This window comes from Apodemus sylvaticus, chromosome 1 (assembly GCF_947179515.1).
Source record: "Apodemus sylvaticus chromosome 1, mApoSyl1.1, whole genome shotgun sequence".
In the NCBI taxonomy this organism is placed as follows: Eukaryota; Metazoa; Chordata; class Mammalia; order Rodentia; family Muridae; genus Apodemus; species Apodemus sylvaticus.
In genome coordinates, this window is record NC_067472.1 from 32,401,378 (window position 1) to 32,415,893 (window position 14,516).

General features: G+C 33.0%; 1 protein-coding gene across 4 annotated transcripts in view; it reads left to right on the plus strand.

The window, feature by feature from the left end:
- Nucleotides 1-14,516, plus strand: part of Kiaa2026 (KIAA2026 ortholog) — an 88,199-nt gene that overhangs the window by 57,265 nt on the left and 16,418 nt on the right. For 3 of the 4 annotated variants that reach the window (XM_052187438.1, XM_052187464.1, XM_052187455.1), the window contains one exon: nt 7,388-7,477. The exons of the other annotated variant lie outside the window; for it this stretch is intronic. In XM_052187438.1, the coding sequence (XP_052043398.1) occupies nt 7,388-7,477 (90 nt within the window). The remainder of the gene's footprint in view (nt 1-7,387; nt 7,478-14,516) is intronic. 4 annotated transcript variants of the gene reach the window in all.

A 14,516-nucleotide genomic window follows, 5' to 3' on the forward strand; every position in this document is an offset into this window, starting at 1 on the left:
TTAGAATTTTGTACATAACCTTTATACAAGATATCCAGTAAAATACAATTTACTGGTTTACATATTAGTTTAGCTAGAAGCCGTCCTGCCAGTCCGCTCTCATGACATGTCAGTGGTATACTGTTCTGTCTTTATGCTCCCACAGGTCAGCATGCTAGTCTTTCTTGTGTCTCCCACTCATTTTCTCCCCAGTTTTTTTAATATAGAACTATATAGAGCTTAAGACAGAATAGTCCATCCATTTTTGGTATTTCTGTAAGTGGACTGTGTATAATAGTAACACAAACTGCATAAGTAATGCTTTGTACAGTTATGGATTGTATTAGTGATATATGAAATCAACTTAGTAGGTTACATTTCTTTTTTAGTTATCAAAATTAAAAAAGAATTTGTCAGAATATCACATATAATCAGTGTGTCAGGTATAATACCATGAATATGTATAGTTATATGTATTATTTTGTGAAACTTTGGTTTTAGTTGCCTCTGTGTGTTGACATGCATGGTAAATTGTGGTTTTGACTCTGGCTCATAGAAAAATGTTGGAAAACATTGTTGTAAGTGATACTTCTAGTCAGTTATTGACCATTTGCTTATTGCTCAGAAAATTGAGGTCAAAAGTACATGTTCTATTAAATTAAGCTACTGTTCAAAATACATAAAGTCATCCCTTTGCTGGTTAAGGAATGAGGGGTAGAGGAACACTGTGGTGTGTGTGTGTGTGTGTGTGTGTGTGTCTTGTTTGTGAGTCTATATTGGGCTAAGGTAGGTCTTCCAGTTTACAGTGTGAATACTATGTTATGAAAACTTGAAACTGACTTCTAAAATAGAGATAAGGAGACTGGAGAAATGGCTCAGCTATGAAGAGCTTTTGCTGTACTTGCAGAGGACTGAAGTTTGGTTCCCAGTATCTACATGGTGGCTCACAGCCATCTGTAACTCCAGTTCCTAGGAATTGAGCACTTTCTTCTAGCCTTCAATGGTGGTAGGCCCATGTGTGGTATATATACATACATGTAGACAAATACTCATATACATAAAATTCCAGTTATTATCTAATAAGTGGATTTTTTCTTGCCAAAAATCCTGGTAATATATTTTAGTATCTCATCTGTTAGTAATGAACATAAAAATACTTTGTAGACATAAGTAGCCATTCTAAACTAAAATACCCATTCTTATTGCTGAAAATAAAGAAAACTTTGGTGCATAAATATTCAATTGTTTTTTAAAAACCTGACCCATTTACCAAAAGGCTGATCTTTAACTGATAGAAAATATGCTTAGAACGAAACAGTTTAAAGGATTAAATTTTTTAAGTCTTAATGATCTAAAAATGTGAAGCCTGTTTTGACCTTAACTTCTTGGCAGTATTTATGTTGACTCGTTAAACACTAGAAATTTGCCTCCTTTAGTTGATTCATAAGAATCTGTGTTTATGTGAACACTGTAAAGCTCAGATTCAGAAAATGTCTTCACATTTGTATTTAGAATATGCACCAGGGACATTGAAGTATGGCTTTGGGTTCATTTGGTATGTGTATTGTAAAGAAAACTAACAGTGTCTGTGTTACTTTTTCCTTCCTTGTTGAAGTTTATAAATATTAATAATGTAAATAATCTGATGCCTTTATTAAAAGTGAAGATTTGTAGGTTTTATCCTCCAAAAACCTTAAGTGTGAGTAGTGGGTATCAGCAATGTTCTAGTTAAAACATGTGGACTCTGGAACTAGGCTATTTGCATTTGAATGCCAGGCCTACCACCTGACTATTCTATCACCTTCACTAAGTTATTTAACCTTCTCTCAGTCCAGTTCTTCATCTGCACAGAGGAATGATAGCAGCCATTACATTGCTAGAGCTTAGTTTTCTAGCTGTTCCAAATAGGCATAGAGACTTGTATTGAAAAATGCTGCATTTTAAGTAGGAGAATTAATTAAGATTTTCCTTAAGAGCATCTATTGCTGACTTTAGCACTTTTCCAGCTACTTATGACATTAAAATAAGCCTTTGTTCTGGTCTTATTAAAATAGCACATGATGGAAACAGTAAGAATTTTAAAGTGAAAAACCAAATAATCCATCTGACCCCAGTGTGAGAACTTAGACTTCCTTTCTCCAGCGTTTTGGTTAGTGCACAGTGGCAGTCAGCAGGATTGTGGGGTTACTTTTAATCTGCAGAGCTGCATAATTATAGAATATTTTTAATTTAGATGGTTAGAATATTGATTGTTTAAGTTTTGTCAAATTTAAGTTACAATTTTTTTTATTTTGTAATATAAAGACTCTTAGACTGAAAACTAAATGTCATTTTTCCTAATAAAGTTGTTGCCCCCTCCCAAGAGTCATTTTTTGTTGTTGTTGTTCAGTATTTGGGAAGTGTAATTGCATATAAATTCTTTTGTGCTAAATTAAGTTAGAAAATATTTTTTAACTTGATGTGTCAAGTCCCAGTAAATTCCACATTTTTTAAAATAATTAAAGAGGAGTTAGAAAAATGGTTCATTAGTTAAGAGTGTGCTCTTTCAGAAAGGATCTGAGTTCAGTTTCAAGCACTTAAATCAGGCTGCTCACAACTCCTGCCTGTAGCTTTAGCTCCAAAGGATCTAGTGCTAGTGCCTCCGACAAGTATAGGCACTTGTACTCAACATGCACAGACACACAATTAAAATAGTCAAAATAATTCCTTAAAATTTTAGTAAGTAGGCACTGGAGAAATGGCTCAGCAGTTAAGAGCACTTGCTGTTCTTCCAGAAGACATAAGTTCTGTTCGCAGTGCCCATGTCATGTGGCTCATAAGTGCTTGTAACCCCCACTCCACAGCATCTTATGCCACCATCTGGCCTCCATGGGCACTCGCACACTTGGTAGTGACGTGCACAGACATATAACTAAGTGGCCTTACCATGGCTTTTTTCCCATTGGTAATCCCACCACATACAAATAGTCACAAAATACTTTTTTAATGAGTATATACTTGGCATCTGATCTATACATGTGATTCAGTCTATGGGTTAAGTATTATCTTCATATAACAAATTGAGACTAAAATTGAAATCAGTTTTTAACTTTCTGTGTTAAAAAGATCTATAGATTAAGTTAATATCTTTTTTGATTTTTTATTGAATATAATCTTCATTTACATTTCAAATGGTAAAACCTTTTCCAGTTTCCTCCCTCCCCAAAAACTCCTAACCCCTCCTCCCACCCCCTGCCTCCAAGTATATGCCCCTCCACCTGACCCACTCCCACCTCATCCCCCTCGATTTCCCTTCGTTGGGGCATGATTAAGTTAATATCTTAATTGCTACTTCTTAAATTACATATTTTCAACTTAGGCTTTTTTAATTTATAAATCAAGATTTTTTTTAACCTCTTTAAAACCTTTCAATTTTATTTATTATGGGGCATTAGAAAAATATGTTTAATTACATAGTATTGTTAAATATTTTGTTAACTTGTGTTTTAGAGTTATTTTTTTTCTGCCAAGTGAATACTTAATTTTATTTTCCTTGCTACTGTGGCGTAGTGATCATAAGAAATATGTAATTTTTCTGTTAGCAGTCTTAACAACAATTAATATAATTTTGTTTGAATACTATGTGGATTTCTAATTTTTATTCTATAGTTGGTGTTATAGTTACAGATTTTATAATTGTAGGACCTTTTATTAGAACGGTAGTGAGAATGACACATTTTGTTTGAACATAATTGTTTTCACTTTTCACCATGATTTCCCCTTTGCTTTTTAAATATGTCCTACATTTTTTATTTTGCCTTATTTGGAAATATCTTTCAAACCTAGCATGGCTCTACCAAAATGGCATGATTTTAGTGATGTAAGTAATAAGGAAACCCTTATTATGTAATTCTCTGAGATATAGTCAAGACATTCTTTTATTTACATAGTACTTTACTTTTCCTAATACATACATTCATGTATAAATTTTTAATTGAAGATATGGTCTTTTAATACTGTCGATGAAAATAATATGGTATGAATTTTATCCTAAAACTATGTGTTCAATTTTTGCTGGTTTTTAAATTTTTTAATTTTGTTTAGAAAGAGCCCTCAGCATATGATCTAGTAGAGGAGTTAAGAATTCTGCAGTCTCTTCTTGCATCATCTTGGTCACTTTGCTTGCTGCTTTTAGTTGTTAAGTATCAACTGAAGATATACCTGTCTGGCCTGCTCCAAGCCTCAAACCAAGTTACATCATTTCAGTCCCTTTCATGTGTAAATTGGTTGGTTGAGGCTCAACCTTGGTTCAGTCAAGTAAAAGGCTTACTTTAACACAACTGTCCCACTCATAGATCCTCCCTGGGGAGGAGGGGCAGCCATAACCTCTGGAGTGTGAAGGAAAGGCTCCAGGGTGTGTGCTCTGGCCTAGTGCGAATCCCAGCAATCAGGCGCTTTCTCTTTCACCCAGGAGGCCCTGTGTCTCAGAAACACTTTTGAAATTAATACTAACAAGGAAAGGATTTAATGAGATGCTTTTCTTTGTTCTTACCAAATGTATTTGTTCTCCCTACTAAGATGAATCTTTACTATGTTGATTCTAGTTTTAATAGAATTACTATTTGAAATTGAAGACTTTCTTCATTCTTAAAAAAAGAAGGGATTGAGTTATGTGTGACATACAATTGGCATAAATCAAACTGTTTCTACTCCAGAATTTTATAATAGCTTTGTATGATTTTGTATAATAGGCATGTACTAAGTATATAAAAATATGAAGAATATGTTTGCATATTGAGAGTATAAGCCAGGCCTCGTTGTGATAGCACATATCTGTAACACCAGCACTTGGAAGGCTGAGACTAGCCTCGGCTATATAATTTTGAGGGCATCTTGCACTATGTAGTGAGATCCTATCTTCACAACAATGATTGTAAATTATTATATAGCTATTGAGTTATTTTAATGTGCTCTCGAGATAAATGTCACTAAAAATATTCTGATCCTCAAAATTTTAAAAAATTACATTTAGGACTTAAATAAGGTAATTTACTTTAAGAACATTATCCTAAAAATATCCCACTCCCTAAATTTGGAAATTAATTGTGAATTTTATTTTCATTAGCTACATAGCACCAGAATATTTCAGTTTTTCAGTAGCTGTGCTGGTTTATAATTCACAGGCATTAAGTACATGACTACTCAAAAGTGCGATCCACTGACTATAAACTTGTCACGTGTGAAACATAAAACTATCAAGGTTCCTCTGTGTTATATGCACACTGAAATTGAGAACAGTTGATTTAATGCAGCTTATTAACTAGGTAAGCCACTTAGAAGTGTTACTTCATATAGCTTTTAATGCTTTGGCCTCAGCTGTTTTACAGTAGATGAAATATAATTAGTAGTTGATGTCACACGTAACTAACAATTAAAAGATCTTTCAAACTTTTAGAATGTGTTTAGTTTGTTGGATATGCCTTCATTGTTCCTGCAAATTTTTACAAACTACACAGAAAACATACTCTTAATCATTTTAAGTGAGATACCTAGAATATAAGGGAAATTATTCTGGGTCTTGCCATAGAAAAAGAATCTATGCTATGATATTAACCAATACACCAAGTTCAGGGAAAAGGGACGAATATGACATAGCAGAAATAACAACAGACTGGAGTACAAAGAAGTTTAAGTCTCCCGTGAGTACTCATTAAACCCAATGAAGAACTAATGTTGCCCTGTGGCTTCATAGATACACTAGAAGCTGAAAGTGTTATCTAGTTGTAGATGTTCTTACCTAGTTGACCAGTCTACTGGTTGACCATCAACATTTCTTTCATAACCAAATTTAGCAAATTAGACTATGTGACTCCTAATAATTATCAGTTATACTCTCCTACTGTAATACTGTGCAATATTTTCTACTGTGAAGTTGCTTTTGTTTTTGTGTTTTGCCAGTACTCTACCACTGAGCACATCCCCAAGTCCTAAAATTGTTTAATTTAGATTAACTATTTACTTGCCATTTATCAATAAATTTGAAGTTTTTCAGATATTTCTAATAAGTAATTATTAATACTAATTATGGTATAATATATATGATCATTTTTTCTTAATCTCTTAGGTTGAAACATTTTGCCATTTTTACAGATAAATGTATATCAAATCTTCGTAAGGTTTTAGTCTAATTTAAAGTACTTTCTGTCTCCTATTTTTAATTACTTAATAACAATTAGCAGTTATGTTGTTGTGACCCACTTTGCTTGTTACTTTTGTCTGATTTTCTAATGAAAGAATGTGCACTTTTGAAGAAAACGGTAACTTTACATTAATGAATGTAATATGCACACTGATGAAGGTTAGTGATAATTTATAAATATATAGCATATTTTAGAGTATACAGTACGAACATCACAAGATTTTCTTGGATCTGAAACTTTTTGTCTGCATATATGTAGTTTTGCTTTTAAATTCTTTATTACTCTTTTAAAAGATAGATGATCTTAAATTGCATAAATTATTTTAGAAAATGGTTAAGTGTATTAAACTCACTGGACAAACACAAAATAATTTTACAGTAACCATATGGAGTAACTAATATATTTGTTAGTATTTCTTAATCTTCAGTTTATAAAACTTTAGTTAAGCCAGTTAATAAGTAAGATTCATCATTTTGGTCATTTGCCAGAGTTAACCAAAGTAAAATAAAATGAGCCACACAATTAATAGAAGGAAATAGTGCTTCTAAAAATGTTTTTCTTAAAACCTGTTAAGTTCAGTTGTGCTGGGTGACACCACAGGTCTGAAATCTAGCACTTGATGGCTGAGCAAGATCTTCAAGTTTGAGACAAGCCAGGGCCACATATAACACCCTTTCTCAAAAAAAAAAAAAAAAAAAAAAAAAGCAACAGTAAAAATTATTAAAGGCAGGGCGAGAATATGTACTTAATTGTGTTCCTGCCAGTCACAGTAACTTAGTTTGTTAAAGTATATAAATAGCAAACCTTAAGGCAAAGGGATAATGGCCACTTGCAGGTTTGTATTTCACCCACTGAGAGACTGCCTGGTGGGGTTATTTCTTAGAGATCATTCAGTAACCTATAAAATCTAGTGAGTTTCCAGATCTTTGTCATTCTGTGCTGAAAGTTAATAATACTAAGAAAGTAACAGGATCATACCACAAATGTAGAGGTGGGGGTGTAGGATGAGACTGCCAGTGTGAAAGAAACTAGCTTATTTTATATGAAGCCTGAAGTTCATACATCATAACAAGTAAATACCTCAAATGTTAACTGTAGAGCTTTCCTTGCTTTCATTATTGTGGAGAAATAGTTTTTTAATTTCAGTATATGTTAAATAATTTCTGTTACCACATTTTGGGTGTTTTATATTATGTGTTATCAAGCTGTGTTTTTGTGTTTTGTTTTAGCTTATTTGCACTAATCTTGATGAACTCAGGGAATTAATCACAAAAATCGAGAATGAACTCAAAGATCTGGAAAACAGTAGAAAAAAATCGGTAGGTGTTTATCCAAAAGTTCTATCTCTTATTTTCAGCATTAAAATTTATTCCTGCTTTTTTTCCCAAAGTTTTTAAAAATCTTGTTCTCCTAATTACATAAAAATTTAAAATTAAGAATAGAAGCATTGTTTCTTTCATTTCTCCCGTGTGGTCTAATTTTCATTTTTAATACAAAAAGATGGTATCGGGGCAAGAATCTTAATTTACTTTGCCTGGTTTATAACAGGTATAGTCTTAGATATTATCCATATGCTGATTGTTTTTAACTGGTAGCTTTTAAGATACTGTGTTACCTTGATTACGTATCTTTAATGGAAGCCTGTTACATAGCAACAAACTTAATTATATGTAATATTAAACAGATATAATCATGCCCCCTTTTTTTTATTCCTACCAAGATGACTCCTAAAAGAACCATTACCAAACTGAAGGCTTTTAAGATTAATTTTTTACTATATGTCTTAACAATAATTGATCAATTTCCTAAATTTTTCATTGTTCCAAAGAGACTATGTTACATATATGAGCATGTTATATTTATGCTCTCACTTGGTAAAGTGCTCCACGTTGTTCATTATAAATAGATAACATCTACTTAACTATCATTTATAGTCAGATTGTGTCATATTGGAAACACAACTATATACATACCAATAAGTAAAGGGAGAAGGTATCAAATATTTATGAAAAAAGCAATCATTAAAATAAACTGTTTTCTCATGAAACCACTTGCTTTGTGCTTAAAAATTATTAATACAGATATTATAAAATATGATAAGTGACTCAACAGGTTAATAGTAGCCATTTTACATGCTGTTAAGAATGATATGTTAGAAGTACTTTGAAGAGATTAGGCTGAAGTATCAGAACCCTTCAGTCCTGTCAAAATGCAAAGAGAGAAAAGACTTTAAGCATTTCAGAAGTCTATCACAAGATACATCTGAGAGGATCACTGTGATCCTAGAGGTGAAGTAATGTTCATACGAGTCATCAGCCAAATGTGGTGGGGCATGCTTTAATGGCAGCACTCAGGGGAGGCAGTGCTAAAGGAATATCTGAGTTCAAAGCCAGCCTGGTCTGCATAGTGAGAACCAGCCAATCGACGCTACCTAGTGAGACCATCTCAAAACAAAAACAGTCTAGTCACCAGTAAACAAGAAAAACCATATGGTTAGTATATCATCAGAAGGTAGGGAAAACATTTCAGAAATACCTCCATTTAAAAATAGTTGAAACCTTTGGTTTCATATGTACTGTATGTATCTGGGAAGTCTCTTGATGTGGAGGGCTGTTTTATTAAAATTTACTACAGTAGTATGTTCTACACCAAAAAGCAATTATGTGATAATATTTTCAGCCAAAAAGGTTTTTTTCATCTTAGTTTAATATTTTATGTTCTTAAAAGGCTGATTCATTAGTAGGAAAGGATTATCATTTTTAAAAACAACATAAATTATAGTTTTACAGGAGCTATTGTTTTTAATTATTGCCTCAGAAACTATTGTTTTCATGTTTCATAACTGAGTAGACTTCGGTAAATTGCTCAACCTTAATATACTACACTTAAGCATTACTTTATATGATACAAATTTTGTTTCTACTGCATAGTTGATTTGAGCAGAGTCAGCACAAATTATAGGAGAAAAATGTTTGCAGACCCTCAAGATTTTCTGCAAACCATCTTTAGTGAAGTAGAACTGCAGTATAGGCATATTGCCTTCCTTCATAGGATGAAGTAGAAAAAAAATTAAATGAACTAAAGGTTCATGACACTGTAGTCTTTGAGAGTAGGATTATTAGGAAGCTTTAAGTTATGTAGAATTTGATTATATTTTGTCTCTCCAAACTTGTCTATGTCCTTTGTTATTTACAAGTTGTTTTTGATGTTTCCATACTTGAAGAAATTGGGCTCTTGGAACTGTACTGGGGATAATTTTACTGAAGTACCAATAGGATGTAAACTATCTAAACTATCTGAAACTATCTAAAGAATAGTTTACATAAACAATTGTCTTAGCCAGTGAAAGTGACCAGTTTTGATTTTAGAATTATCTCTCCCCACACATATTTTTTTTCCTTTACAAAATCTGATGTTGAAGGTGTTAATTTCTGTGTAAATTACAGAAATTAACTTTGTATTTGTTTGGTATCATTTAAGAGTAAGATGCTCTACTTAACAGATTTTTTTTTAGTAAACATAAATGTGATCAAAAATCCTTATTTTAATCATTTAATGATGTTTTGTGCCTCCTACTGAGCACAATTTAAACCTCTGTTATTGACTCATTGGTCACTGCGATGAATATCACGTGTTTTACTTTTATAAAAATCTATTGCTATTACTTGGTCTAATTAATCGTCATCCATATATTTTGAAGGATTATCTTGGTATGTTTGCTCTTGGTCTGTCTTTTTTTCCCTCATTGTCAGGCTGTCTGTTAGTTATCACTTCTTATTGTGGTCATATATTTGCACTAGTTGATACTTACTGGAGTGGGATTTACAGTGAGACCATTGTAGGCTTTTTTTTTTTTTCAATGAAATGTAGAGACTAGATGTAAGAGAGAGAGAGAGAAGGAGGGAGGGAGAGAGGAGAGAGGGAGGGAGAGAGGGAGAGATGCATAGACATAGCCCTCATCTCGTGGGCTTTCTTTGCTCTGACAAGACAAATGAAGATTAATACTTATCCCTGAGAGGATTATTATCAGGACTAAAATAGTATTTAGAATCAAAATATTTCTTTCATTTAATATTGATTTTCATTTTTTATAACAGTGAATAACAAAGAAGATATAAATGTTTAGTTACCCATAAGTTTCATTGAAGTTAGAAATTGTACATGGGATATTGGTTTAACTCATTAAATAAACAGCTAGCTCTTTCAGAGTTTCTTCTCTCTGCAGTCTTTCCAAATACTTTTTTCCTACAAACAAGAAAAGCCAGGTGTGCTGCACATCCCTGTAACCCTAGCAGTAGAGGAAAGGGAAGGGGAGGACCAGAAGTCCCAGCTATCCATAACTACATAGTGGGCTTGAAGCCAGTCTGAAATGCATGTGACCTGGTCCTGGGGATAGGAAAAAAATTCCATTTTCTTATTCAGCCAACATTGCATTTAAAAGGTTATTTTTGTTTTCTAATTAACAGACTTTATACTGTAGAGCACTTTATAGTTAAATTTAAAAGACTTTTTAAAATATATCAGGTTTTGCCATCAAACTGTATTACAATAGGAGGCTATAGTCTCTTAAAGCCCGGATTGTTTCCTTTAATTCTGCCACTCTGTACATGATGATCTGTCTGCATCAGCTTTGTGTAAAGTAAGGTGTCTGGTTGAGATAGAGAGAAACATAATCTGACAAAGCCTTTTAATTTTTCTCAATTATAATTTAGGCTACAGGAATTTTTAGTATTCTCAAACAGGAATCCTATTTTTTGCTACTTCTATTCTTGTGGCTTTAGTTGAGATAAAATTCCATTCTGCTGAATTATTTGGGAAACATTCTTTCTAGGCTAGGAAACGTTTTAGTCTTCCTGAAAGTTAGGGCATGAATGTTTTTAATACATTTACTCAGTCTTGCTATATTTGAAATTTGAAATTTATTAGACATATTGTCTTCTAGGTAGTAAAAAATGGAAGATTTCTATCATTTATTTTTCTGGACAATCAAAAATAACACATTTTATTAAGGAGCAAAGTTGTAGAAACTTTCCATATGTAATGGTAATTAGAGAGGGCTTAGGATCCCATTCTGTCATGATTATTTTCTCTATCACTTTCATTTACATTTCAAATGATTTCCCCTTTTCTAGACCCCCACTCCCCGAAAGTCCCATCAGCCCCCTTCCCTCCCCTTGTTTTCCCACCCAACCCTTCCCACTTCCCTGTTCTGGTTTTGCCCTATACTGCTTCACTGAGTCTTTCCAGAACAAGGGGCCACTCCTCCGTTCTTCTTGTACCTCATTTGATGTGTGGATTTTTAAAAATTTTTTATATGAACCTGTTTTTTCATTATTTGCTAAATTTATGCTTTATCATAGTTCGCTCAAAGAGGAGTCTGCCTTTAAGCAAAAATTCATGTATAAAGTATATGTTTTTTTTCTATAGTGAAGAATAAACTGCTTCACTAGGACTATGATCTGCCCCCCCCCCCAGATTTCTTCTTGTGCAGGGCAGTGATGTCATCACGGTGGTAACTGTGTACTTTTGTACTGATTTTTAATGCTAATTTAGTATAGCAATTGGTGATATATACATTCAACATAAGACTCAAATGAAAACTAGTGAGTGTTAGAATTTCATCTTACAATGTTTAAATACTTCTGTAATATTTTTCCATAGTAACGTGCAGTCATTTTACTGTATTATCAAAACTAGCACTTTTTCAAAAGGGGCTGTATAACAGTGAGATCATGGCATTATTTTATCTCCTAAACTGAATATGCAAGACTGTGGAAATGTGGAGGCAGTTTCTTACTAGATGTAGTATTAATTTTTTATTTGCTAATACTTAGACTTTAATTTATTAACATAGGAGGTCTTGGTTTGGTTTGGTTTTTCAAGTCAAGATGTGTAGCCCTGACTGTCCAGGAACTCGCTCTGTAGACCAGACTGGCCTTGAACTCAGAGATCCTCCTTCCACTGCCTCCCAGTGCTGAGATTAAAGGAGTCCACCTCCAAACCCAGCTAAAATAATTTTAAGTTGTATTTGTGCTATTTTCATTCATATGAGTTTACACTCTTCACAAGCCATTTTTGAATTGCATTTGGTTTTAAGTGAGCCATCATTGATCATCAGGGACACTATGACAGTTATTCTTATTTTTCTTGCATTAAGAAATTGGCATTTCTTTTCCATCGTCGGATTACTGTCTGTGGTAAGAATGAGGTCTGTACCTTGTCTTGTGATCCATGTCCCTTTCTGTGTACTAATATTTGTAAGCAGAAGCATGTTGGAAAGTAGCATTCATACTTTGACTATACTTGTCAATTTTTTTGCTATGTAATTATTCAAAGGATAAAATGATATGTATTTATCATGTACAATATCACATACAGCATAATATAATTTTCTTTTTATAATACTTTCTCAATTTAAAAAGAAATTCTTTTGTATTAATACATGATTTAACTTTCTTACTATATGATTCCTAATAACCTGTTTTGATTATATACATATACAATAGTACAAGAACATCTTTATTTTTTAAAAAAAAAAAAGGATGGTGTGTATAACTGTTTTTACGGTTCAGAGCATCTGAATTTACTAATGTGCAAACATATCCATGATGATGAGACACTTAATAAACCTAGAATTTATTTGTTTCCCCCCCCCTTAGGTTTCCAATGTCCCCAGCATTAGTAGATTGCCAGCTCCCTCTTTGCAGCACCCTAGCCAGTGTTATGCTGGCATTGTCAAACCCATCCCAGACTTCTACAGCAGGTGGAGTTGTTCTTTAGTTATGAGGTAAGTTTTCCCCGTGCTCATTTCACATTCATTAAGATGCAGTCTTTCATTTTACAGTATTATGTAGTTTTGTAAGTTTGTTTCTTTCATGATTCCTTAGGTTATTGGTGTATTATATTCAAAAAACTTATAAAACTGCATAATATAATAAAGGGCTTACCTTGTAACCATAGATCAGCTTTCTTTAATAATATTTCCCAGAGGGTCATTTTAAAACTCCATGGGTTTTAATGTAATACAAAGGGAGCTGGCAATCTGCAGATGCTGTGAACATTGGATGAGAAGCAATGAAAGGTAAGCTGCAAATTTAGACTGTTAGCTGTTGTTTTCTGTTGAATGCTCAAAATTCGTTGTTCATAGTAAAGTTTATAATCTATTCATTAGAAAACAAAATACTATTCTTGGTTTGGAAAGATGGCTCAGTGGTTAAGAGCAGTTGTTCTTGTAGAGGGACCAGATTCAATTCCCAGCATCGACATGGTATTCCATATCACCATAACTAATTCTAGGAGACCATGTCATCTTCTGATTTCCTTGGATGTAAAGTACACACATAGTGCAAATATATACATGCAGGCAAAACACACAAAATAAAATTAATAAATCTTTTTTTTAAAAAATTGCTTGGACTAGAGAGATGACTCAACAGTTAAGAGCACTGGCTATTCTTCCAGAGGTCCAGAGTTCAATACCCAGTAACTACCTGATACCTCACAACCATCTGTGATGCCCTCTTCTGGTGTTTCTGAAGACAGCTACAGTGTACTCATATACATAAAATAAATCTTTAAAAAACATACTGCTCTGTTTTTATTAAAGTAACCATTAATAAATGTTCATAATACTAAATTTATATAATGCATTTAAATTTATTGTTAAACTTTTTAATCCCTGAAAATGATCAGGATTCTCATGATTTTTTTAAAAAAGGTTTAAATTTCCCTGTGTTTACTTACTTGTTTTAAAGTTAATAATCAGATTGTATGTGTGACATATTAAATAATATACTAAATATATTTTTAGCAATGCTCTAGCACTGTAGCACCTGAGTAGTTGCTTCAATATCAATCCATTCTATTGATCCTTCTGTTTAACAGTTCTATTTTTAGTTCTATAATCAATACACATGAAGACTTTGTCTTTCTAAAAAAAAAAAATCAATTCAGTTACATTTACATTAATAAAGGTAAGGAAGTCCTGTTTTTCTTGTCTTTTGAAACACACTCTATTGGCCGGGCTGGCCTCACACTTGCAACAATCCTCTTGCTTCCAACTCAAGTGCTAGGAATACAGGCTTGTGCCACCACAGTAGTTGATGTATCCTTTGTTTTAAACTCAGTTTTAAAATATGTCCCTATTTTAATTACTATTATACTTTTGATTTTGCAAAAGCATCTTCACAATATATTCTATTTATATTTATTTAGGAATTGACTTTGCAGGGACCAGGAGAGACAGCATGCTGTCTTGAAAAGGGAGTGGGTTTGACATTTGTGAGATGCAGAATTTTAGTCTGAAGTCTATTCCATTTTACAAGTATTTTCCAAGGTGACTTTAGACAGCTTTCTTAA